This window comes from Notechis scutatus, chromosome 5 (genome assembly GCF_049901735.1).
Source record: "Notechis scutatus isolate UNSWTSFEM ecotype Mainland chromosome 5, rNotScu1.2, whole genome shotgun sequence".
Lineage (NCBI taxonomy): Eukaryota > Metazoa > Chordata > Lepidosauria > Squamata > Elapidae > Notechis > Notechis scutatus.
In genome coordinates, this window is record NC_142013.1 from 23,903,280 (window position 1) to 23,930,591 (window position 27,312).

The 27,312-nt window shown below is 38.9% G+C and overlaps 1 protein-coding gene and 2 non-coding genes across 3 annotated transcripts; 1 reads left to right on the forward strand and 2 right to left on the reverse strand.

The window, feature by feature from the left end:
• Nucleotides 1–4,368: 4,368 nt before the first annotated feature.
• TRNAV-AAC (transfer RNA valine (anticodon AAC)) lies at nucleotides 4,369–4,441 on the reverse strand. Its single transcript has one exon. It is a non-coding gene; the product is annotated as a tRNA-Val (tRNA).
• A 358-nt stretch (nucleotides 4,442–4,799) lies between these two features.
• On the reverse strand, nucleotides 4,800–4,873 carry TRNAN-GUU (transfer RNA asparagine (anticodon GUU)). Its single transcript has one exon. It is a non-coding gene; the product is annotated as a tRNA-Asn (tRNA).
• Nucleotides 4,874–11,238: 6,365 nt separating this feature from the next.
• Nucleotides 11,239–26,276, forward strand: ALOX5AP (arachidonate 5-lipoxygenase activating protein). The gene is made up of 5 exons (XM_026675030.2): nucleotides 11,239–11,359; nucleotides 18,909–19,008; nucleotides 20,629–20,699; nucleotides 23,829–23,910; nucleotides 25,357–26,276. Exons 1-5 carry the CDS (start codon nucleotides 11,290–11,292, stop codon nucleotides 25,517–25,519), a joined length of 486 nt encoding a protein of 161 aa, XP_026530815.1. The 5' UTR covers nucleotides 11,239–11,289; the 3' UTR covers nucleotides 25,520–26,276.
• Nucleotides 26,277–27,312: the final 1,036 nt, after the last annotated feature.

Consider the following 27,312-nt stretch of genomic DNA (forward strand, 5'->3'; position numbering starts at 1 on the left):
TGTGACTCTTTGCACTCTTTCTCGAGTCTCAACATCTTTATGTTGTGACAACCAAAACTGGATGTGGTATTCCACGTGTGGTCTTACCAAGGCATTATAAAGCAGTATTAACACTATGTGATCTATCCCTCTGTTAATGCAGCCTAGGATTGCATTGGATTTTTTGGCAGCTATACACAGTGCTGACATATTTAAGTGATTGTCTACTACAGAAGAACTCCTAGATCCCTCTCACAGTTGTTGCTATTGAGCGAGGGTCCTCTTATTCTATATCTGCACACATTTAGTTTTTCTTGCCTAAAAGTAACCATTTCTCACCATTGAATTTCATTTTGTTAGATAGGGCCCAGTGTTCAAGTCTGTTGGGTCTTGAGCCTACCTTCTGGGGTGTTGCCTATTTCTGCCAGTTTGGTGTATGGAAATTTGATGAGTTCCCCTTCTATTTCCTTATCTAAATCGTTTATGAAGATATTGAAAAGAACTGGACTAAGACAGAACATTGGGGTATCCAAGACAAAAGACATTCAGAATCTTGGGGTATTCAAGACTGCAACTTACAATGGAAACTCTGGCATGTGGTATGTGTGGTATAAATTGTATGTGGTACTATAATTTCCACCATAAATTGTAGTTACAAGTTGAGTTACCATGGTCAGAATTGTAAATCCAGATTAACCAATAGCATTTAATGGTAAAAAAAAAAAACTAAATCACAGTTGCACGATCATGAGATGCTGCAAGCTGATTGCAAGGTACCTGAATTGCAATTCCACAAACATTTTTTTTCCAGAAGCCGTTATGCATTCCTATTGTCAATAAGCAAATGGTTGTAAGTTCAGAACTAGTATTAAACTGGCTGTTCTGAAATTGGGTTGAAGAAAAAGTGCATTTATAGAGCTCAAATTACTACAATGAAGATTACAAGTTGGGCAATGGGTGTAATAGTTCAAAAATAAAGATGCAGCACTAAAATCACAAGTCACTGCTGCACCTTAAAACAGTGGTATCCCTAGAACAGGGGTTCCCAACCTGGGAGTGCGAGATGATATTCCAGGGGGTGCGAGAAAAGTCCAGGTAAATAATAGGATATTGGCTATATGTTGGCATTTTTATTTATTATTTATTTCAGGGGGTGCGAGGTTCGAGTGAAATTTCTTTAGGGGTGCGAGGCGAAAAAAAGGTTGGGAACCACTGCCCTAGAATAATGGTTTCAGTGAGGCAAATGCACAGTTATTGGAAAAGATGGATCAAGAAGAATTTGGATTCTAAGACAAAGAAATCACAATTCCAGCAGCTAATGGGGCTGCTTCAAACACTACATTGTATAACAATTCTAGTTGCAAATACTTTTCTTTTGACCAATTGGCTACGTATAAATTATCAGAATGTGAGAGTCACAAGAAACTGAAGATTGTGTAGTCTAAATTACCAATGCAGGAATCCATTACAGATGACAGATGGCCATCAATCTGTTCAAACATTGCCAGTTTAAACAGACAGTTCATCAGCTTCTGACTCGTAATTCTTTTCTTTCTTGACCAGGTCTTACAGTTAAGGCTTTTTTTTTTTACACCACTGTTTCTTGTCCTGTCTTCTGGAACAACTGAACAATTCTGCTCCATCTCCCTCTGAAATTTAGAATTAAATTTGTTTAAGCTTTACAAAAAGGAATATAGCAAATAAGGGAAAGAGTAACAACAACAACAACAACAACAACAACAACAACAACAACAACAATCCTAGCAAGAGAAGACCATACCTGGTATTTGTCAAATATCAAACAACTCTGAAATGTTTCTAAGTTAAAATAATTTCTAATGTTCAAAAAGTCATAAAATCTATATATCACAGGGGAACATACAGGTGAAACTCGAAAAATTAGAATATCGTGCAAAAGTTCATTTATTTCAGTAATGTAACTTAAAAGGTGAACCTAATATATGAGATAGACTCATTACATGCAAAGCAAGATAGTTCAAGCCATGATTTGTCATAATTGAGATGATTATGGGTTACAACTCATGAAACCCCCAAATCCACAATCTCAGAAAATTAGAATATTGTGAAAAGGTTCAATATTCTAGGCTCAAAATGTCCCACTCTAATCAGCTAATTAAGCCATAACACCCGCAAAGGGTTCCTGAGCCTTTAAATGGTCTCTCAGTCTGGTTCAGTAGGAATCACAATCATGGGAAGGACTGCTGACCTGACAGTTGTGCAGAAAACCATCATTGACACCCTCCATAAGGAGGGAAAGCCTGAAAAGGTAATTGCAAAAGAAGTTGGATGTTCCCAAAGTGCTGTATCAAAGCACATTAATAGAAAGTTATGTGGAAGAGAAAAGTGGAAGAAAAAGGTGCACAAGCAGCAGGGATGACCACAGCCTAGAGAGGATTGTCAGAAAAAGGCCATTCAAAAGTGTTGGGGACTTTCACAGGGAGTGGACTGAGGCTGGAGTCAGTGCATCAAGAGCCACCACACACAGATGGATCCTGGACATGGGCTTCAAATGTTGTATTCCTCTTGTCAAGCCGCTCCTGAACAACAAACAACGTCAGAAGCGCCTTACCTGGGCTAAAGAAAAACAGAATTGATCTGTTGTTCAGTGGTCCAAAGTCCTCTTTTCTGATGAGAGCAACTTTTGCACCTCAAGGACCCAGACTCTGGAGGAAGAATGAAGAGGCACACACTGCAAGATGCTTGAAGTCCAGTGTGAAATTTCCAGAGTCTGTGTTGATTTGGGGAGCCATGTCATCTGCGGCTGTTGGTCCACTGTGCTACATTATGTCCAGGGTCTAACAGGAGATTTTGGAGCACTTCATGCTTCCTTCCGCAGACAAGCTTTATGGGGATGCTGACTTCATTTTCCAACAGGACTTGGCACCTGCCCACACTGCCAAAAGCACCAAAACCTGGTTCAATGACTGGGAATTACTGTGCTTGATTGGCCAGCAAACTCGCTTGACCTGAACCCCATAGAGAACCTATGGGGCATTGCCAAGAGAAAGATGAGAGACATGAGACCGAACAAGGCAGAAGAGCTGAAGGCCGCTATTGAAGCATCCTGGTCTTCCATAACACCTCAGCAGTGCCACAGGCTGATAGCTTCCATGCCACGCTGCATTGAGGCAGTAATTGCTGCAAAATGGGCCCAAACCAAGTACTGAGTACATATGCATGCTTATACTTTTCAGAGGTCCGATATTGTTCTATGTACAATCCTTGTTTTATTGATTGCATGGAATATTCTAATTTTCTGAGATTGTGGATTTGGAATTTTCATGAGCTGTGAGCCATAATCATCACAATTATGACAAATCACAGCTTGAACTATCTTGCTTTGCATGTAATAAGTCTATCTCATATATTAGTTTCACCTTTTAAGTTGCATTACTGAAATAAACGAACTTTTGCACGATATTCTAATTTTTCAAGTTTCACCTGTAATTGCTTCATTTTTTTATTGCTCCACCTACATAACCTTTCAGATACTGAAGATAGACCTGGGTTTCTTCCCCACCATGTTCTCCAAAGTTAGCACACCATTTCTCAGATTCCCCCCCCCCTTTAATCTTGGTAGATTTTGGGACCTCTTTCAAAAATCATAGGAGAGAGCTGTAACTGAACAGTAAGAGGGAAGGAAGATTGAAGAAACCATACAATGAAATAATGCCCATGTCAGTCAGGCTGTCTCTGACTTCATGACTACTGTGTGATTTCTAAAGCAACTTCCTTTTCATCAACTTGAATGAGAAATGGTTGGGGAAACATCCAGGAGAATTTAAATTAGCCTAGTTTAGTTTTAAAAGTTTAATTTGAAAGGTCCTTCATGGGCCATAGGGGTGATGGTAACAATAATTCAACATGTTTATGGCAATAAGTAGAAATGGCGTCACTAAGAGCATTTTAGCAATCTCAGATTTATTTAATCAAAATGGGAGCTCAGGTCTTATTTTGGAATATAAGAAGAGAATCAGTACAGGATGTAATTTTAGCAACTAAAATGTGAAGCATCAGCACTGTTACTTCGGCAACTACAAAATATGAAGTGTTAATGTTGTTACAATCTAGCTAGGATTAGTTTAGTTAGGCTAGTTTGACGTACTTGGGTATAGGATGATGGGATTTGCTCTCCACCCCGTAAAGTTGGAGAAGTCCCGTTTTCAACACTGACTAAGTATCTGTTTCATTCAAAGTCTGTGCAAGGCTTATGGGGAAACACGGGCAGACAGATATAAATCTCTGTCGGTCTCTTTATTAAGCAATGAAGGATTTCATTTGCAAGGAAGGCGCAGGAGTCTTACTTGGTTTCCGATGTACAAGTTTCCTGTAATGTAAGATTTCAAAGTGAGAGGAGACAAAAAGAAATGTTTCCGCCCGGTTTCGAACCGGGGACCTTTCGCGTGTTAGGCGAACGTGATAACCACTACACTACGGAAACTTCTGTGTTGCAATCCTTTCTTAAAATAGTATTTAGAAAACATACTGAAAACAATTTTACTGAATATTTTCTCAGTAATATTTTTCTTTCACGCTTTAAAAATATCCTATTTGTTTTCGCAAATACACCACAGAGGAGTCCCAGCTACCTACCCATCCAGCCTACAAATCTTCAAATAAATTTTGCCTGGCATTTTGTTTGTTCTGCTGGGCGCTTTTATTGGAGCAAAACAAGGGCACTTTCAGCAATACAGCATCAAGCCTAAGTAAAGTACTAGAAACCTAAGACCAGGATATAATCCTCAATGGCTTCTCTCCTAATCACGTGCTTTTTAGGCTCAAAGCAGATAAAAGAAACCCGTCCCTGGGTGGGCTCGAACCACCAACCTTTCGGTTAACAGCCGAACGCGCTAACCGATTGCGCCACAGAGACTGGCTTGGCGTTTGGTGTTTGCCGCAGACATACTAATACTTTCAATCCTCTAGAATTACCCTACATTTCTTCAGAGAGATTGAACAATCTATTTCCAAAATCAGTGCCACGTTAGGATTGCAACGTATGTATATTTCTTCCCGAACAACTAAAGGAAGACTGATGCATTCCCTGCATGAAAGCCTTTAAAGTTGTGAACAAAGAGAATTGACTGAGAACAGGTCTGAGACTGAGTCCAACATTTCTAAGGCCTCCTTTGTGATTACAAATTAAATCCGGGCTGTGTAGATTTTGCTGCCATCCAGTGATAATCCGGATTTTTGCAGCCTTGAATTAACTGTCCCTCCACACTCCACCCCACCCATGAGAGGGAGAAATAAAATTAAGCCAGGATTACAGGTCTTTCTGCAGAGGCAACAGTACCAGTGGCATCCTGGACACAGCAAAACAAAAACAGGGCTTGAATTGTAGGGTCACAGATGGAGGGGTTCATTTTTTTTAACCCTCCCTCCTCCCAATTCCATCAGGCAGAAGTAGCACAAACTAGGTTGAATTGGGAATCTTCTAGGTGCCCAACTCCCAGTCCGTGGACCGGCACTAGGCCATTGCAGCATGGGTAGGGGTCTCCAACCTTGGCAACTTTAAGACTTGTGGACTTCAACTCCCAGAATTCCTCAGAAAGCAAAGCAAAGCAAAGCAAAGCAAAACAAAGCGAGGAATTCTGGGAGCTGAAGTCCACAAGTCTTAAAGTTGCCAAGGTTAGAGACCCCTGTAAATAGAAACCAAACTGAAGCCCCATCTGCAGGATGCAGGAAGTACACGAAACCACGTGCCCAGTCCATGGCACCCCAAAGGTTGGGGGCTGTTGGCATGGATGACTTCTGTCTCCCAATCTTGCCTTAATGGAACCCCCGGTTCTTTTGGAGAATGTTTTTTTTTCTTTTGAAAAGCATGTCTAAGGAATCGTATTCAAAGCAACCAACCCTTGTAGGGCCAGAGGGAATGGCCTTGAAGAGCAAGAAGGAACACCTGCTGCCAAGACAACAGACTGAGTTTTAGTCTCAGCTCTGAAAGCCAGTTGGGTGACTTTAAACCAGTCATCTCTCTTAGCTCCACACACCTCACAGGGCTGTTATGGTGCAAATAGGAGTAGAAAGGGATATTAGGTATGTTCACAACCTTGGCTGAGTAGAGCCCAAGGAAATGATGATAGGAGTACCTTTCTGCACCAGAGATTCATTTCAGCTTGTGGGGTCTACTCAGTGGTGGGATTCAAAAATTTTTACTACTTGTTCTGGGTGCGGCTTGGTGAGCGTGGCGTGGCTTGGTGGGAGTGGCAGGGGAAGGATACTGTAAATCTCCATTTCTATCCCACTCCAGGGGAAGGATACTACAAAATCCCCATTCTCTCCCCACCCCACTAACCTGCTTTCCAGCTCCGTTCTCCTGTGCAGGGCAACAAAAGAAGACCAAGCCGAACAGGTGGGACTCGTGAGGTGGGGAATAGATGGGGGCAGGACCTGTTATATATTTGCATACTTGAAATACTGCCTTTTGATTGGTCCGTCAATACTGCCTTTTGATTGGTCCATCAATACTGCCTTTTGATTGGTCCGTCTTATATATTTGAATACTTGTAATACTGCCTTTTGATTGGTCCATCTGACGGCGGGAAATTCAAGGAGCCATCATTGGCCGCGAGTCGCGAGCAGCCGCTATAAAAGAGGCTTCCGCGGTTGTTCAGTTTTTGAAGAGACTAATAAAAGAGCTGAAGTCACACTGGTCTCGAGTCGATCTTTCCCGCGACATAACTGGACCAGTCAGTTGTGGTATTCTGAACTACTCCAAATTTCTGCTATCAGTTCTCCAGAACTGGTCAGAACCTGCTGAATGCCACCTCTGGTTCTACTCAGTGGTGGGATTCAAAAAATTTTACTACCAATTCTGTGGATGTGGTTTGGTGGGCATGGCAAAGGAAGGATACTGTAAAATCTCTAGTCAGAGATGGTATTTGCCGGTTCTCCAAACTACTCAAAATTTCCGCTACCGGTTCTCCAGAACTGGTCAGAACTTGTTGAATGCCACCTCTGGTTCTACTGATCTCAGTGAGATACTCTGTGAGATGAGAGCCACCTGGATCCTTACCTCTCCTACCTTATTTGTTTGGCCAGAGAGAAGCAAGAAGGAGCAGATTCATGAATGTGGATGACTCTTTGAAAACAGAAGTGGTAGCAATTGCCTTGTGAGGGGCAAGGGTAGTCTCCCTTCACAAGAGGCTGCCCTTGATGTGCAATTATGGACAAATTCCATTTAAAGAAAATAGCAACGCTTAGAGAGCGAGTGCCCTCACTAAGCTTTCAGTAAATCGTGTGCCTTTCCTTGGGCTCATGTGGTCAATGCCTCTTGAACCCCTCCTTAACTCAAGCATGAGATAGAACAGAACAGAGTAACAGTGTTGGAAGGGACCTTGGAAGTCTTCTAGTCCAACCCCCTTCTCAGGCAGGAAACCGTATACCATTTCAGACAAACATCAGACAAAGATCATAGGGCCAAGACAGCAAAACCCATGTATGCACAATATTTTAAAAGGAGAGCAAATGAAGAGGATTTTTTTGTAATGAATATAAATAGTCAGAATGAAGTAAGGATTCTCATGGGTTTTAGTTTTTCACCTCCAACTAGACCAGTGGTCCCCAACCTTTTTTATGCCATGGCCCGGTACCGGCATCAGCTGGGCGCGCGGCCCAGTGCCGGCATCAGCTGGCGCGCCGCGGCCCGGTGCCGGCATCAGCTGAGCGCCGCCATCTTGTTTTGATGAAAAAGTGCTTCGGTGAGCTCACGGAAGCACTTTTCATCAAAAACAAATGGCGGCAGCTTCCGTGAGCTTTCAGGGTAGAAATGGCTTTCTCCGGAAAAGCTCACGAAGCAGGCGCCGCCATCTTGTTTTAATGAAAAAGTGCTTCCGGTGAGCTTTTCGGTAGAAAGCTCACCGGAAGCACTTTTTCATCAAAACAAGATGGCGGCGTCCAGCAAACCAGCGGCCCGGTAGGATTTGTTCCACAGATCGGTACCGGTCCGTGGACCGGTGGTTGGGGACCCCTGAACTAGACGACTTCTTGGAGCATTACAGGCTTGTTGGTATTCCAGGCTTCAGTCCAATTGGACAGTAGATGTAGATTCAACCTGCTCTCACTAGGAGGGTAAGGAGGAGTCCCAATCAGGGTATGGGCTGCAAGTACACTGATGTAAGAACCGGTGCTTTCCCATTTGTCCTGGCCCCTTGCTGCCCTCAGTCTCAAAGGTGGTTTCCTGCTTCCTCTTTGGGTCCTCTGTAGAGACCCTAGAACTGGTCAGAACCTGCTGAATGCCACCTCTGTTGCATTCAGATGAGGATCCAGGTGGCTCTCATCTGTTGCTGTTGCAAGCTTTTGACAACTGCCAGCCACTCTCCCTGGGAATTAGACTTCACTTCCCCAAACTGGCATCACCAGCTTTGGGAAATGTGCTGGCAGTGGTGCTGGCAGCTTTGGGAAATGTGCTGGCAGTGGTGAGGACAAAATGGGGGAAACGCAAGTCACAGCTACTTTGAGATTGAGCCACTTGATAGACAGCTAGGTGGGTAAATAGAGTAAATGATTAGAGGAAAGATGATAGATAGATGATGATAGATTAAATTATGGATACCTAGACAGACCTAACAAGTTTATGAGGGAAAACTGAAGTGTTAAGCCCTCTTTCTCCAACAAAGCCTGCTAAATTTAGGTTCCAAAAAACAAGTGGGATGTATTTCTGCCAATGGACTAACCACAAGTTCTAAAGAACTACAGAATTTCAAGTGAAGTTGCAAAAAGCAGTACTAACCATAAGAAACTTTGCTCATGGCCTGACCTATAAATACTACAACTTGCCCGCACTCACGAGCTCCACTCAGAGCTTAAAAGATGCCAGGACCAAAGTGAGACAGACCTATACATCAACTACCACGCTGACTGTATCAAACGCAAGACCTACTTCATACGTCCCAACAACCACCACCCCTAACAACCAAAACTAGGCACAAACACTCCCAACTTCCTCCAGGTCCACCACAACAGACTGTAAATGCAAGCTACTGAACGCAAGAAACCTCGCAAATAAAATGCCTGAATTCCTCCTCCTCCTAAATGCGGCCCTTTTCGATCTAATCTTTGTCTGCAAGATGTAGTTGAATGTATCCTTTCCAGACTCCATTACCACAGTACATGACTATCATGTTTTCCAATCTGACCGTGAAAACCGTAGAGGGGGTGAGTGTTGCCATTTTCCATAAAAAGTCCCTAGATCTGAAAAAGATTCAAGTTACACGGGAAATCGATCTTCCTAAGACCATCATCTGCGATCTGTCCATAAACTTAGCTTCTTACTATATTACAGAGCCCCTGATTACAACCTTGATCATATTAAAAGCAATTGCATTCTCTTCACTGATGACGTAAAACTATTTAACACCACTGACAATACTTCTGCCCTACAAAGCAACGTTGACTACGTGTCATGCATAAGCGCACCAGCGTGCCTACCGTTCCTGTCCTACTGTTCCCATTTATTTGTACTCATTTATTATATATATACTTATACCTGTTTATATTTACACCTTTATATGTTATGTTCATACTTATACTTGTTTTCTTATACATGCTTGACAAACTAAATAAAAATAAAATAAAGTCTTGCAACTGAAGGTTGCAACTGAACGAGAAATAATTAGTTCAAATTTCAAATGCATTTGAAAGCAAAGAATTTCAGAAATCCAGATATATTTTCAAATTTGTACAGAGTTTTCAAAAAGACTCACCCTGATATTTAAAAATGTTAAATGAATACAGTATACATGTTTTCTGAATTGGGAACCCTGCGTTACCATTCAATAGTTTTGTGGAAAGGGAATTTCACGAAGGCAGTAGTGTCACAAAAAAAACAGGAAAAGCCCAAGGGAAACATCAGGTCAGCCAGAAAACAAACTTACATAGGAAAAGGAATCAAATAAAAAGTATTAAAGAATCCCTATAGACAAAGGCCTAAGTAATTAAGAAAACTAGACAAATAGGAAAAGGAAACAAAAGATAATTTAGAAAACCCTTACAAACACAGGACATACCAAATAAGCAAAACAAACAGACAAAAGACACAAAATATAAATTACAAAAGGGACAGACAGGAGATTGCCACAGAACAAATATGAAAAACTATCTTAAAGCTAAAAGAGATTACAGAAAACCAATAATACAATCTGGCCAGTTTGCCCTCCGGCAGAAATAAAGACAAACTCAAACAGGATTTGAAACATTAGGCACAAATACAAACACTCACACAAAATCAATTTACAAAGGGAGAAAAGGGTATAAAAAACCAGGGACTTACCATAAGAAGCTAGCTAGCCCAGGAACGCAGACTTCTCGCTGTTCTCCGCCTTCCTGAAAAATAAAAAGATCCAGCTTTCAAGCAGTTGTCCGTATCCTTGCACCGGAGCTCTCCCAGAGGGAAAATCAAATCCTCGAAAGAAAGGCATTTTGACACCTTTCAACAATTTTTTGCTAATTACACCCTCATAAATCATCTTAAATAATTATTTAAGATCCCAGACGCCTATTTGTGATTTGCTGCTTTGAAAAATTAACATATCCAATGCTCCAACTTAATTTTTCACGGATGACATAAAAAGGTTGCTCCCTACTAGATTATGTTAGTTGCCATCTTTTATTCCTAGAAACTCCATTGATGTTAGAGATAGGATTCTGCTACAATGCAAAAAGCTTTTTGAACCAACACATAGTGAAAACTCAGTTATCCTTTTTGCACTTCTGAATCTTTCTAAGCACTTTATCATTCAAGCAGTAATAATGCATACTCTATTAGTAAAAACCTGCACAAAATTCATACATTTAGGAAAACTATATAAAATTATTCCTATTTAACCAAAATATGCCATATTGCAGACAATTGCACATATTTTGAAAAGGTATGTATTAAAGTTAGTATACACCAACCAGAGATAAACTGAAATGGACAAATTGAAAAAAAGCTACAAAGAATGACAGGTTTTGAACATGGCAAGATTGATTCAAATTTATTTTAATTGTACATGTTAGGATATATTAAGATTAGTATATTCTTAAGAATGGTAACAATGGACTATCAGATGAAAAATGCCAAATAGAATGAGAGCTCTTTAACATGCAGCTGATCAATTTACTGTATTCATAAATGAAGACAGTTGAACTGAATATATTACACACTATCAAATTGCAGACTGTGAAGCCATAAAAAATTTCCATTATGCAAGAAAAGGGAGACAATAACTTCCTCTTTGTGTGGTTTGTATAGCTGAGTTGCCAAAGAGAACTACACAGAAAACCTTCACAAGACAAGCTGTCAGCATGGACCAAGACATGGTTGGATACATTGTTCTTCTGGTGATTGTCACCCTCCTAAGTGTCATCCAAAATGGTAAGGCTGAAGATTGTATACGAAACCAAGATTTGTATACAAACCCAAGAAAGAAAGATATATTTTGCTTTGGGTGGGTGGATTGATGTGTTTTCATGGACTTGTTTGTGAATGCCTTCATGCCTGTTGAAGTCATTTGAAAATTTCCAGCTATTTGCTTTTCGTTTCCTTCAGGGTTGGGGGTTTCCTGGATCAGACAGATTTAATTAACAGATAATCAGAGTTGGAAGGGACCTTGTAGATCATCTACTCCGACCCCCCACCCAAGCGGGAGACCCTATACCATGTCCAATCTCTTCTTGAAAGTCTCAAGAGATGGCACTCCCACAACTTCTGAGGGCAAGGTGTTCTATTGGTTGATTTTTCTCACTGTCAGAAAGTTTCTCCTTATTTCCAGGTTAAATCTCTCCTTGTTCAGTTTCCATCCATTATTCCTTGTCTGGCCTACAGGCACTTTAGAAAATAGCTTGACCCCTTCCTCTCTGTGGCAGCCCCTCAAATATTGGAAGACCTCTATCATGTCTCCCCTGGTCCTTCTCTTTACTAGACTAGCCAAGGCCAGTTCCTGCAACCGTTCATTGTATGTTTTAGCCTCCAGTTCCTTAATCATCTTGGTTGCTCTTCTCTGTACTTTTTCTAGAGTCTCAACATCTTTTCTGTAATGTGGTGAACAAAACTGGCGGCAGTACTCTAGGTGTGGTCTTACTAAGGCTTTATAGAGTGGTATTAGTAATTTGCATTAAGAAAGATTAATATGGATTAAATACAGAGAGTTATTTTAGTAGGATATCTCGGCAAAGCTCTTTAATAACCAATCCATACTCTGAATTAGAAATAATTAATGGAATTTATTTTGTCTGGCTCTTCAGACAAGAGGTGTAAGCAATAACCCTCTTTCCATTTTTCTCAAGAAAAAATAATCCTTCAGAATTTCCTTGATAGAGTCAGTGGAGACAAAATATTGCAAAGGCCTTCCTCATCAAAGAAGTCAGACGAAAATCCAATCAGATGCGTCTGATACTTTTCAGCAAAAAATTCATCAATTTTGAAGGGTGGCTGTTTCAAAATTCAATATCTTAATAGTAAACCATTTGAATATTATATTTACTTTTCTTACACTTGAGAGTTTCTTTAGAAAAAGACTGCAGTGGCACTACTAGTTTCCTAGCACCAACAATCTAATATGAATTGAAGCAGTTTTCAGTTATTATTATCTAAGATGTGGTATGCTTGATGTATTGCAGATCAAATTTCTTAATCCATTCCAGTTGCACTGGAGATTTATTTTCATCCTGCTTATCAGATTACTTTAATTAATTATATTAATTACATACCTTTGTTTGACTTGTTTCAATTTTGAGAAATGTGTAAAGATTTTATTCATACACACACAAACACACACAAAACATTTATTTTGGATTAAATGTATTGATATAATGATCAGACATTTGGGACTCCTTATAGATTTAATAAATACATGAGTTTTAGTTGATAAATTGCTGCTTCTTTTTTTTCTTGGCAACCTGATGGCTTCCAATTTTGTTAAGGTTGCACCTCCTAGGACCTAGAACACTACAAAGAATGAGTTAAGCAGTTCTGCTTTCTCTCTGTTGCCTGTTACTTCCTTGCCATCTTCTCACTTTAGTGAACCGACTGTTTCCTTGATTTTTTTCTTGTTATTTATATGTTGGAGGAAACTTTTTTTATTGTTTTTGACTTTTGATGCAAGTCTTTGTTCGTTCTGAGCCTTTGCTATCCTGACTTCGTCTTTGCAGATTCTGGCTATCTGCTGATATTCTGCCATGGTCATTCTCACCCAAGGTTCCCGCAGTTTCAATTCCCTCTACCACTTCTTCTCTGTTTGTAAGAATTAAGTCCAGTATGGCTGTCCCTCTAGTTTCACCCTCTACCTTTTGGACAACAAAGTTGTCAGCTAGGTTGGTTAGGAACTTATTTGATTTCTCACTTGGTGCAGAATTAATTTTCCAATTGATATCAGGATAATTGAAGTCTCCCATTACTATTGTTGTGTGTTTCCTGCATGTTTTTTAATTGGTTGGCAAAAAGGATCAAATTCAACAGTTTTAATATTATGCTTTTAAGTATTCAATATGGATTAATAGTATGCATCGTCAACTAAAATTAACTTGACAAAAATTGTAAGAGAAAAAGTTGGATGTGGCAAATTACGAACTGGACTAGAAATTTATTATCCAGCACTATATTTGCATTACTTGAAGCATTGACTTGGCCTTAATCCCTCAGCTCTCAAATATATGATTACCATCAGAGGAGTTTCTTAAAGATAACAGTTCTGGCCTTTCCTTCCTTCTGGAGGTTAAATTCCCTTCCTTTTTAATGATCCACCATTTTCTTTCAATAAGCCCATTCCTTTGATATTGTTGAAACTAACAACAACCCCTATGAGTGTTTTCTCTTTACAGCTATTTTAGTTTCTTGTGAGTTATAATAGTTTTTATCCATTTCTTGACGTTTGCTGCTTATTTTGAACAACATTTTTTTCAGAGGGAAAAAGGTATTTTTTTTAACAACAGCTATAACAACCATCTGCCTTGTACTGATTCAGGTTTGTTGATTCATAGAGTTGAATATCAGTTAAAGTGATGGGAAAGGTTCTATATAGATGCTTAGAGTGGAAATGCCAGGAATTAAGTCTAGAATTTTTGCATGTAAAACATGGAATCTACCACTCAGTTGCAAGTCTTCCATTTCCTTGTTCCCTGCTGAGCTGGGTGAAATGTCTGGGGAAGGCAAGGGGAATGAAGAGGAAGAAGGATTGGGCCATATTCTCACTAGTCATTTACAGCATCTTTTTGGATCATCCAACCATCCTTATACTAAAATAATTAGACATTTATACTGCCTAGCTATAGGATAATGGCCTTAATAATGCTCTCTTTTTAAGACTTTAATTTCAGTACACAGATGTTCATGCAAGCTTCATGTTCAACTCAAATGGTAGTGAAAATTCCAGATGAAAAGCTGAACACCAAAAAACAAAAAAGGGTGTTTTTTTAAAAAAAGAACCCCACTGCAGATGTATTGAAACAATGTATGTGTATTTATGCATACAGGAATAAAACCATACTGTACATTCCATTTTGTTTAAAATGAATTGGAAGTAACTTTACTGGCAGTCTTCTATATTCTCTCCTTAGGTTCAACTCCTTGAAATAGTAGCATGAAATCAGTGCAAAAGTAACTGGACACAATAATTGGCACCTAACCATGAGTCCTGGCATCATTTCTGTTAAGTTCCATGGCATTGCTTTCATCAAGTCCTTGGCCCATGAGTGGGCACTTAGCTAGTTTTGGAGTAATGCTTTCCCCCTTATTCCAAATACATCCAAAGCCAGCCTTGGTTGTACAAAATCTCATAGGCTCTATCAACCAATGCCAGTAAACAAAGGCAATAGAATCAGAATAAGATCATCACATTACATACTGGCAGAATTTCCAACTGATTCAAGGACCAGTGGAGGAGACATCAGCTCAGCCATGGGAAAAGACAGCTAAGGAGGATCTTCCTAGAACAATGTTTTCTAGTGCTAGATTGGAACCATTTACTTTACCTGACTCTTTTTTCCCTTAAGACTTATTGAAGAATCACATTTCCATTATTTTACAGGCCAGTATAATATTTTGAAGTTCCCAAATCATTTAATAAGAACAGAAAGAAAATGAAAGTGAGGGGACCTTGGTGCTCTCTGAGACTAGGTAACAAGCACAGATGATATTACCTGGTTTGGGTGATGAAACATCTGCAAGAAAACAATCAAGCTCAGAGAGCACCAAGGTCCCCTCATTTCAATCCTGAGCTACAAATATTCTTTTTTAAAAAAAGAGTATATAGAAGTGAAATTTAAAGCAGAGAAGAGAGATACCAGTCTTCTTCTGTTTATTGATTCAGTTTAATATTTTAATATGGCCATGGACCAGAATAAAAATTAAAACATTCAAATAAAATAAAATGGAATAGAAGATGATGTAACAATGTATTGCAGTTAATGGTGGAATCATCGAAGGGTGACCAATGTGCTAGACTTAGGGGTCCTCCTAAAATTTAGAGACAATTATATGATACAAATATCTTGCTGGTTTGTGAAGGGAGGCCTGACTGTTAAAGAAAACATTCTTGGGTAGAGCAGATGGATCCTGTTGGACTTCCTGGTTTTAAATACATTGTCTACGTGTACTAAGGCCACGCTCATAGCCCACCAATAGGAACTCCTACTTGCAGAAGCTGATATATTGGATTTTCAGTCAAATAGTCCTAATCCATGTTGACTTATAATTATCCTCCATAAGAAAAGGGCTGGGACCTGTGGAAAGAACAGTAATTTCAGCCAGCATGCTCTAATGCAGAATCCATGCATCTGTTTCAACCTTGCACAATCTGTCTCTCTTCTTACTATTGGGTTAGAAACATAGGGTGCTATAGCCCTTAGAAATTTGGATTGCACTTTTTTTCCTGTTAATTTTTGTATGTTTTCTCTCATTATCCACTCACTTTTTCATATACCTCCTTCCTGCAATGTTCACAAATAACCACCATTTTAAATTAAATGGATGAAATATGGAAAATTATTTCCAGCATTGAAAGAAAGTTCGTGTGTGAAAAGAGTTAAATTCATGATAGTGCTTCTTCCCTGAAATGCTCTCCAAAACTTTTAATTTTTTAAAAATGGAATCCAGGCTTTGTAGATATGTGCAAATAAAGTCCAGATGAGCTCAGAAGGACAAGCTGCAGGCAGGAACAGCTGAATTTTCTGTAACCTTAAAGGCATGTCAATGCACAGCGAGAGTGACACTTAAGTCCACCAATGCTCTGGTTTTGTGGATCAATCTGAACTGGATGCAGAGACATGAGTGCAAAGCACAGACGAAGGAAGTACAACATTGGGAAACAAAGTTGAGGTTTCTTTTCAGGAAGTTGTGATGCAACTGTGTAAATGGACCTTGGTTGTTTAGGTAGAAAAAAGAAAAAAAACTTTAAAAAAGGAAGGTGAACCTTTCAGTTAATTGAATTAAAGTACTTCCACCATGCCTTGAGCTGGCAGGAAAGCATGTCCAATTTCAATTATGCTGTCCCCTTAGTCATCCTTTAGTGTCACAGAAATCAGGCCAACTTTCCTTTTTCTGGGCCAAGTCAGAGATAGCAACTGAGGATTCCTCTGGTTCCATTTTCCCACCTATCTCATTTAAAATGTAATGATCCTGGTTTGGATACTGTTAAGCCCCCTGCTTAAGGAGGGGATGAAGTAGAAGGGAGCTTTTTCAGAATTCATGCTCAGGGTGACTTTTCCTCCATATGTATCTTGGGTGTTTCTAAGCATGTATTTATCACCATAGCACAATAGAAGCCTATGTTCAAAACTAGCCTGGGTTACAGGTCAGACATGCAAACTAGAATGTGGAGTGAAGCGAAATAAGATGATAAAAATGAACACAAACTAATATTAAGTAAAGAGAAAAAAAAGCAAGAGATCAAAGAAAAAACAAAAAGTGCAAGAAAAGAAAAAACTAGTCCTGTTTTGACCTCATGACCAACAATGTTCTGGAAGTGTCTGAGAAATACCCATTTAGATAGTCACAGTAATTGTTATTCATCAAAGCATAATAACAACAGTAATGATAAATGGCATCTTAGTATGTCAAAATTGGAACAGTGTTGAACATACAACACTCCCCACCCAAAACTAGGTTAGCAATAGATTCTCAGGGAGAAAATGTGGTCGCTAGGAATAAAAAAAAATTTAATGGCACATAATCAATCAGTCAAGGAAGGAAGCAAAAAAATTAAAGAACAGTCATGAGTCAAACTCAATGTTGGCAGAAGCAGTAGAAAAGTACTTAATGATGGCAGAATTAAGAACATGCTCCTGGCAAACCTGGTTCTCTTTCCTAGTTTAAATTCACTTTCTGGGTGGCACAGGATTAGTGTCCTCTCTTTAAATACAGGACTAGTGTTTTCTAAGCCTATCTTTAAGTGGAGCCCCAGTTAGACTGACAATACCAGTGAGGCGTTATAAGGATAGAGGCTTCTGAAGAAGCCAAGGGTGCAACCTATCCTATAGCCCCAGCTAAAATGGCCCTGAAAGGCAGATTCTAGCCATTGGAAGGGAACAGGTATGTCATTCTGAGCTGGATAGATCCTATCCCGTGGCTGCACCAGAGATCATATCATCAGTAAAGCAGGCTAAACATGGCAAGAGAAGAGGGAAAATGTTATTTAACAGGAGCACAGCTAAGGGGATGCCTCAGCTCTTTGTGCTGGGGATGACACAAAGACTATTTGATATGGACATGAAGAAAGTGGCCCCTGGGTCGTTGTCATGCATCAGTTAAGAGGAAGTGACAAAATTCCTTAGTAATCATTGCTTTTTCTCAATAGAGCAAATTAGTATCTCTCTTCCTTCCTTTGTTCTTTGCATGCAGATGGCTATATAATTGTGAGCTAGCAGCTTGACAGTAGTGATTTTCAAACTTCCCTTTCTGCAGAAATGTCAGCCTGGAAACTTCTGGATACAGGTAGTCCTTGATTTACGACCACAGTTGAGCCCAAAATTTCAGTTGCTAAGCAAGACAGTTGTTAAGTGAATTTTGTCCCATTTTACATATAATGTATTCAACAAGTCAGTTCATTTCATCCTTCATTGTTTTGAACTTTCCCATATTCAAGCTTCTTATATTCCATCTTCACATTGTAATTCCATCTTTCAACTTTTGGATTTTATTTTTCTTCATGGCAACCTGGACAACTAGGTATCTCAAAGGCTTTACTCAAGCTACCCCATAAACACCGTTTGTTTCGATATGATCTTCATTTCTTCCTTGTTCCACGTTAAGTGCTATCCAACCCAACTGGTTTATTATCCAGTACTATATTACTAATCATTTTATATTTTCTATCCATGTGATTTTCTTGATAAAATACAGGAGTGTTTTACCATTACCTTCTCCCATACCATATGAAATTATGTCTTTGCCATTGTTCCATAAATTATAATCTGCTTCCAGCATCTTCCTATATCGTTGTTGACCTTATAATGCTTGCTTGCTTTAGCTGGACAGCTAGGATGATCTTGCTGATTATATACTCCTGGCATATAGTCCTCCAATAAACAGCCCACCACTACCATAATGAGATGGTACAGCAGGACTTTGAGGGGATGGGAAGAAAGCTTTTAATAGGTTGGGTTGAGTAGGTTTATTATATCTCTAACCATACTATTTTGAATTTTTTTAAAAACTTATCTGTTGCAATGCAATATTTCTGTTTCATACTGACATTTTGCTAGCTAGCTATTATATTGTCATAGAAATATTTTCACGTATTTTAACACATTGCCATTTTAATAGAAAAACTAATAATTTTAACTGTGTGCTAAATACAAATATTTCACATTGCTGTTTTTGATATTATAATTATATTCATGTCTTAGTAATTTTGGTATTCTACATCAAGAAAAAGCAAAACCTGCAATAAAAATTCATTGTGCTTTTTTTTTTAAAAAAAAACCCTCAGCTTTTTTTGCAAGCAAAGTCGAACAAGAAAGCAAAAGCAACACAGGCAAAACAAATCAGAAGTGTTGTCCATCGGCTTTTGAACGTGTCTTTACTGCCAAGTGAGTATTACTTTTCATATTAATGTTCAAAGAGAGAAAAATTTCCATATACCTTATTTACTCTAAGTGTTGCAGATGTGGCTGCAAGAATGGCAAAATCTAAAGAGGTGTTTCTGGAACTCAAATCTGCTAAGGGTGTTAAATATCCCTGTTACAGAAGTGGCTTCCTTGAGAATTACTTGGAGCCAAGCTATACAGAATTTTGATTTTAAACACAATTGCTATCAACCTCATCTGCCTTAGAAGGCTGGCCTTCAATTATGAAGGTATTTCTTGGTTGAGTCAATGGAGATAACAGGGTATTTCGCTTATATATTTTGGCTGCAAGACTCCAGACAATCTTTAGTAGATAGTAGAGGGTTAATGTTTTCTATTTCTCTTTGCTGTCCTTTAGTGGTCATGCAGACTTTTGCAACCTAAATCTGGTAGCCTCAGCACCCGGTGGTCTGTACTGTGTGCGTACTGTGTCCACACAATCTAATTTTAAAAAATTAAGATGGGTGGCAACAGCAGTGCTATCAACACTCCACTTGGTTTCCATATGTGTGCATGTGTTTATCTCAATCACATAGAATAGAATAGAATAGAATAGAATAGAATAGAATAGAACGGAGCGGAGCGGAGCAGAGTAGAATACTTTATTGGCCAAGTGTGATTGGACACACAAGGAATTTGTCTTGGTGTAAATACTCTCAGTATACATAGGAAAAAAAAGATACATTAATCAAGAATCGAGAATCGTAAGGTACAACACTTAATGATAGTCATAGGGTACAACAAGCAATCAAATCATACTAGGAAACAGACAATATAAATCGTAAGGATACAAGCGACAAAGTTACAGTCATACAGTCACAAGTGGGAGGGGATGGGTGATAAGGAGTGATGAGAAGATTAACAGTAATAGTAGTGCGGTAGTCTCAATCACATTTGTCTAATATATATATTACAAACTAATAAAAGCAGACAAGAAAAGAGAGGCAAGAAAAAGAAAACAAAAGCACAGGAAGAAAAAATAAAGAAGAAACTTCTGGTTCTCAACAACTTTTGTTTTTGTTTTTTGCTTTGCCTCCTAACAAATAAGCCATATTCTGTTTATTAAACTTGAGAATAATTTTACTTTCCAATATTTCAGTTGAACTTTTAGTTTGAAATATGTAGTTATACACACACATTTGTTCAAAAACATCGTTTTAATAAGTTTCCCTAACATGTTGCATTTTATACATTATTTTCTTAATATATGCACATTTTATATTTCCAGTTTTTAAATTCATGTAGCTACGGACTGTTTCATTGCAAAATACAGACAAATGTAAATCATGAAAACAAGATAAATGCAAAATAAACAAATCTCTTATGCATCCTTAGCAATGATCACACCGTGTGATATATAAAGCAGAGCACTGAGTCAGACCTACGTTATACTAAACTTTGTGTAAATATTATTTATGCTGACCAATTTTATTTAAGATACTTAACAGATTAAGAGGTAAGACGGGATTTATTTTAGTTTATACACTACTTGTTAACTACTTTTTAAAATTTCATGGCTATGGATACATTCTCTTAATCTCATGGCATGTGCCCTCACTCTTCCTCTTCCTAATTTTTCTCTAGCCAAAATTGCAGAGATGCTTATCCTACCTTTCTTGCTGTCCTTTGGTGTGCTGGCCTGCTGTGCAGCCAAGGTGGGTAATCAATTCACTCTTCAGAGCCTGCTCTTCAAGGGTAGGCTGCAACCAGTTTAACAATCGGTTCTGTGAGCGCGCACGCAGCATTCAATAAACATCCATTTGAACCTCTCCAGCTTACTTTCTAGCCTTCCCCGATAAGTAGAACAGCTGAGGTGCGGCAATCCGCGAATCAGCTCAGCTGCAAAAGAAGGAAATGTAAGACATGATAGCACAGGGGTGAGTGGGCGGGGCCAACATCGTCGTTCATGAGGGTTTGCTAGAACCGGTCTGAACCTGCAGCAGCCCACCACTGCTGCTCTTCAGTCTGAAAAGCTCCCAGAGACAGACCTCAACTGTTTATGTAATAAAACATAACAAAAGGAAAAAGGGTGGAGAAAGGAAAGGGAAATAATAGATGCTAATTCTTATCATCACATGGACCTTACACTAAAATGTATTCCCCCAATCCCTTTTATTGTTGCTGAAGATTACAGAGTTGGAAGGGACCTTGGAGGTCTTCTAGTCCAATCCACTGCTCAAGCAGGAAACTCTATACCAGGGATCGCCAACCTTTTGGACCTCAGGGACCACCAAACTCATAATTTTAAATCCTGCGGACCAGAGACCCTGGGAAAATACCCCCAAAAGCCTGCAGGAAAATTCCCCACCCCGTTTGCCTACCGATCAATCGTTCTTTATTTGGGATCACAGGATTCCATCTCCAGCTCCGTTCTCAGGGAGAGAGGGAGAGAGAGAGAGAGGGAGAGGGAGGGAGGGAGAGAGAGAGACAGAGACCTTTGGCTTCATGGAAGGAAAACAACAGAAGCAGCAGAAGTCTTTCTTTCTCTTCCCCAAACTCCGCCAGAAATGAGTCTTTGCTGGCACAGCCTCTTGGAGCAGGAGGCCTTGCAGGGTCCCAAAGACTCATTTCTGGCAGAGTTTGGGGGAGAGAAAGAAAGACTGACTGCTTTCCTGCATGCAGCCAAAAGCAGAAGAAGAAAGAAGCTGAAAGAAGCAGCCTGGTGGCCAAGCGAGGCATGTGGGGTGAGTAGGGCAAGATCCCCCCCTCCGCCCTTCCTCCCCTCCCCTCACTACCTCATGTTGTTTGCAATGCAAGCGATGCAAGCCTTGTGTTCCCGCAGGCCATGTGGGCGGCGCAGCCTTGTGTTCCCACGCAGCCTGGATTAATTGCTTTGGGGGGGACATTTCTCTGTGGACCACCAAAATTTTCTCACAGACCACCAGTGGTCCCCGGCCCACTGGTTGGCGACCACTGCTCTATACCATTTCAGACAAATGGTTGTCCAATCTCCTTAAAAACGCCTAGTGTTGAAGCACCCACAGCTTCTGAAGGCAAGTCATTCCACTGATTAAGAACAAACAACAATACTAAATTTTCCTTTTGAAAGATTCTTGCTAGAGAGATCAAGAAAAGTAAGTGAGGTGGCTTCATTTAAAAGCTATGGGAAGAGATCTAATAATATACATATCATCCTAAGGCATACACCTAAAAACATATTTTATAGCACGATGTTGGCGTGAATGTAGGCCAACAGCCTTTTTCTTGGCAGATCTTTTATGCCTTTAATTATTCTATAGCAAGGACATTTTGGCATATCCTGACTAAAATGATGACTACTCAGATTCAAATATATGACGATGCAAATATATAATGCTTTGGAGAATAAGTTAACCCACTCTTCTCTATGACAGCCACTCAATTATCGGAAGACAGCTATCATGTTACCCCTGCACCTTATTTTTGTTAGGCTAGACATACCTAGTTTCCTCAGGCATTTATCATATTATTTAACCTCAAAAGCCCTTGTCATTTTTATTGCTCTTCTCTGTACTATTCCTCAGTATCTTTTTTGTATCATGATGACTAGAATTGGATGCAGTATTGCAAGTGTGGCCTCACTAGTGTAGTATAAAGTGACAGGGGTGGGATTCTACAGGTTTGCACCTATTCGCTAGAACCATTTGTTAACATTCCAAGCAGTTCGGAGAACCGGTTGTTAGAAGAAATTACTGACCTAATCCTGTAAGGAAGGCAGGAAGGAAATATTCTGGTGTTGCTTGGCAGACTAGACTTCCTGTCTCAGGAACTTCTCTGGAGTTTTTTCCCCTCCTTTGCTGGTACTTTGCTTGCAAGTGTGGAGTGACCATTCAAAGTTACAATGGCACTGAAAAAAGTGACTTATAACCATTTTTCACACTTACGACTATTGCAGCATCCCCACAGTCACGAGAGGCCAGGCGAGGAGATGCGTGCCTCGATGTGAGTGATGTTGAGTTGGCCACACCCAGCCAGTCACATGACCACCAAGCCACGCCCACCAACCAAGCCACACCCACAGAACCGGTTGTTAAAAAAATTGAATCCCACTCCTGTAAGGTGGTACTATAACTTCCCGTGATCTTGATGCTATCCCTCTGTTGATGCAGCCTAGGACTACATTGGCTTTTTTGGCAACTGCAAGCACACTTAACTCTAAGTAGTGGTCAGTTAGAACACCTAGAATTCAGGGTGTTCAATTCAAACTCACAACCCGCTGGCCGGATGCATCACATGCTGGCCACACCCACCCCTGGTTTAGCAAGTCATGATACATGACATGATGTGACATTGCAAGTTTGACACCCGTGACCTAGATCTTTCTAATTATTGAACCAGGTTCTGCCTATTCTGTACCTATGTATTTGATTTTTCCTGCCTAAGTGCAGGATCTTACTTCTCTCACCACTGAACTGCATCTTGTTGGCTAGGGTCCAATGTTCAAGTCTGTCAAGATCCTTCTGAATCTTGAGTCTACATTACAAAGTGCTAGCTGTTTCCCCCGGGTTGGTGTGATTTGCCTTTGAAACTGCAGTTTGATACTTCAACCATTTACTAAAATGTTTTGGTAAACAGCAATCTTCTGTTAACCATGGTTCATGGTTTAGCAGAGTACATGAAACCAACCAGCTGTGATCTAAGCAATAAGCTATCATCAGCATCTGCAGAAGGACATGTGATATCATGTGCATTATGACATCATTGTGGCTTCTATTACATGCTTATGTAAACCATAGCATATGTGACTTATAATGATGTGTGAAGCCAGCCTATCTAAAAATAGTTTTCTCCTTTCTTTATTTCAGCTCCGGCTGCCTTTGCTGGGTTGATGTATTTGTTTGTGAGACAAAAATACTTCGTTGGCTACTTGGGAGAAAGGACCCAGAGGTAAATCCATTATTTATCTTTTTTCCAGATCTGTCAGATGAGCATTTATGAGCTATTTCTCCTTTCTACCAGTGCTACAATTACTAAATTCATATTCTGTAATTCTAACTTGTCTCTCTCCAGATGTTTTAAACTACATCTCCCATAATCAGCTGGAATTGCAAGAGTTGTAGTGTAAAACATCTGGAAAAAACTAAGCCAGGAAAGACTGTTTCAGATTTGCCTTCTCAAGCTAATTCTGTCTGACAAATAAAAGGAGAAAAGCCTGCAATTCTAAATAGGATTGGGGGATTGCCAGGCAGAGGAGGAAATAAACAGAATCAAGGAAATAGATCTACCTTCTTTTGTTCTCTGCGGTTCCTTGTGCTTTAAATTCATATGCAAAAACCATCATATATTCATTTATTTTATTAAGTTTATTTGCTGCCCATCTTGCAGTTCTAAGAAACTCTGAGCATCTTATATGCATGAGTTACATATGTGCACCTAGTCACATATAGTTATATATGCATATAAAATGACAATTTATAGCACATCCAAGTGAACAGTTTTCTCTTTCACAAACTCTCCAACATTGTTCCTCACTATTCAGACAATTCCACATCCTTTCTGAGATCAGGATGCTAAAAATAAATTGGAACTATGCTGAGATCAGTAACTTATTTCTAAAGGTCACCATGTGCATTGGGTTCTTATTGGGTTCTTACAAAGGCGGAATTGTGGAACAGAATGGATGATTATATCCTGAAAGTAAGTCTTAACTCAAAATCAATTAACACAGAACAGTTGTATCTTAAATATTTAAGATCCCGAGTGTGCACTTCTGCAGAATGCATATGAAGAACATAATGTTAGATTACAAGGAAGTTGGATTTAAAACATAACCTAGAATTAGAAAACAACAAAAAGTTCATCAACCTTCATTGGGATTAGAACATCTCTTTCATCCAGTTTGCCTTTTCCAATGTCAGGCACCACAGGTTTCATAGTCAGTGCAGTGTTTTGTACGCAGGCCATAATCTTTAACAAGAAGCTATGATGTTAGCAGGAAGGGTGGTGTTGGAATTTTCAGTCCCCTATTGGGTGGGAGTGGGTACTGTTATTTGGATTCCTAAAACAGGCATTTTATAAAACTGTTTTCACAGGTTTACTGTATTCTAGAGATGATTTTTTTAAAAAAAATCACACTGCCAAAACTGTCAATGTCATCTTAAGTAGGCATAAATTAAGAGGCATATTAAATCGATCCTCATGTATTTTAAAATGTATTGCATGGGATTTATGTGCTTATCTTACAACTCTGGTGTAGAGATGTGGGTTCATGCAAAATTTTACTTCCAAAATGTCTAAGCTATACTGTATTCAAATGGCTCGTGCTTTGATAACAGCTGGAGAGATTTTGGTATTTCCTAATGAACTAATAATATTCTTCCATTCTCGTTTTAGCACTCCTGGTTACATCTTTGGAAAGCGCGTCATATTTTTTCTGTTCCTGATGTCTGTTGCTGGAGTCTTCAATTATTACCTGGGTGTTTTTTTTGGAAGTGATTTTCAAACGCATATAAAAACTGTAACCAATGCTATCTCTCCACTATTGCTCATCCCTTAAAATCCTTGTAGAATTGAAGGTGAGATGGGACAGAAGACATGTCTGTACTTAGCCAATCAATATTTGGAGGAAAAAGGTTGAAATGGATGCATAAATCTCCTTTTAGGTTGCCATAAATCTAATGCTCCTTGACTCTTGTGGTTTTGATTTAACACAGCTTTTTTTCATCCTACAAAAAAGTGATTTATTGTACCCAACCAGCAGATTTGTGGTAGGAGAAGAATAATTTCCTACAAGTTACCCGGGGCTAAGCCGCTTTCCAAAAGGAAGTTTTATGTTTTCATGTTTTGTGCTTTGTTTGTCTATGTTTGTTTATTGAAAATTAATAAAAATTTTGGAAGAATGTTGGAAGAGAACATATGAAATTGTAAACAAGACAGACGAAAGTATAAGTATAATGAATAAAAAGATATAGAATAGGTAAAAGAAATACAATTGAATAAGAAGAAAATGAGATAACCATAAAAGAAAATTAAGAGAAGTAAAGGGAGAAATAGGGAGAAGTTGGAAAAAGAGTAATAAGATATGAAGTTGAATACATAAGATGAATATGCATATGAAATTGTGTCTGTATGGAAATGTGATAACCTGGAACTATGCTGTACTCAAATAAGATGTTTTATTTGTTTTGTTAAAACTTAATAAGCAACTTTCAGAAAAGATGTTTTATGTTTTTATATTTTATGTTTGTTTGTGTATTGTCTTTGAAAATTAATAAAATTTGTTTAAAATAAATAAATAATTTCCTACAAGTTATTTGTTTTGTTAAAACTTAATAAGCAACTTTCAGAAAAGATGTTTTATGTTTTTATATTTTATGTTTGTTTGTGTATTGTCTTTGAAAATTAATAAAATTTGTTTAAAATAAATAAATAATTTCCTACAAGTTATTATTTTGGGTTTATTTACTTTGCTTTTAATATAAGATAAAAAGTAATGTGTCTGATTTTACATCAAAATGTCCATTGATTTTATATATCTATCACTGTCAATCAAATTCAGGTTTTTCTTCAGAGTGTAGATTCAATTGTGTGGTGGTTATCCTCAGCCCAGAGTGTTTAATTTAATAATAAAACCGAAAATATCTCTTTAGCTGCATTGTTCTGTATCATATTGGCATTTAAAATAAAGTTGTTCACAGTGATGAAATCAGTTCTTTAGTACGTATAGTATGTTCTTATGCAGTGGTGGGATTCAATTTTTTTAAACTACCGCTTCTGTGGGCATGGCTTGGTGGGCGTGGCAGGGGAAAGATACTGTAAGAGGTGGTATTTGCCGGTTCTCTGAAGTACTCAAAATTTCCATTACCGGTTCTCCAGAACTGGTCAGAACCTGCTGAATACCACCTCTGTTCCTTTGTATTTCTCTAAACATAGTACCAGATGTAATATTGTACACAAACACACAAAACAGGCAAATCACTCACATTGACATTGTTTTTTCAAATGCCCTACTGTATACTTTGAGATAAACTGATGCCATTATGTTTTCCACTATACAAGCTGTTCTCACATTTGCACGCCTTGCAAAATATGTCTTTGTATTTGCCTTTTCAAATGTGTATGAAACAATGAGAGTTGCAGAAGGAATCCACAAATTGCTAGCTGCAAAATAAATTATATTTTCCCCAAGATTATGTGATTTTGTTTCTTTTTTTTCTCTCTTTTTAAATTTGAAGCAAGCAAGATCTGCATCAATTTGCAGTGCAGTATACTTTTTCCCAGGGATGAAATTAAATGAGCAGCCATGCTTCTTTTGGGAAGATTTGAGATTTTTAAATTTTTATTTATCAT

What these genes read in the sequence shown, in the direction of transcription:
- ALOX5AP (XM_026675030.2), top strand. Translation starts at nt 11,290, where the DNA reads ATGGACCAAGACATGGTTGGATACATTGTTCTTCTGGTGATTGTCACC. An exon ending in CCTAAGTGTCATCCAAAATG is followed by an intron (nt 11,360 to 18,908) that starts GTAAGGCTGAAG and finishes AAAAACCCTCAG; the next exon opens with CTTTTTTTGCAAGCAAAGTC. An exon ending in TTGGGAGAAAGGACCCAGAG is followed by an intron (nt 23,911 to 25,356) that starts GTAAATCCATTA and finishes TTCTCGTTTTAG; the next exon opens with CACTCCTGGTTACATCTTTG.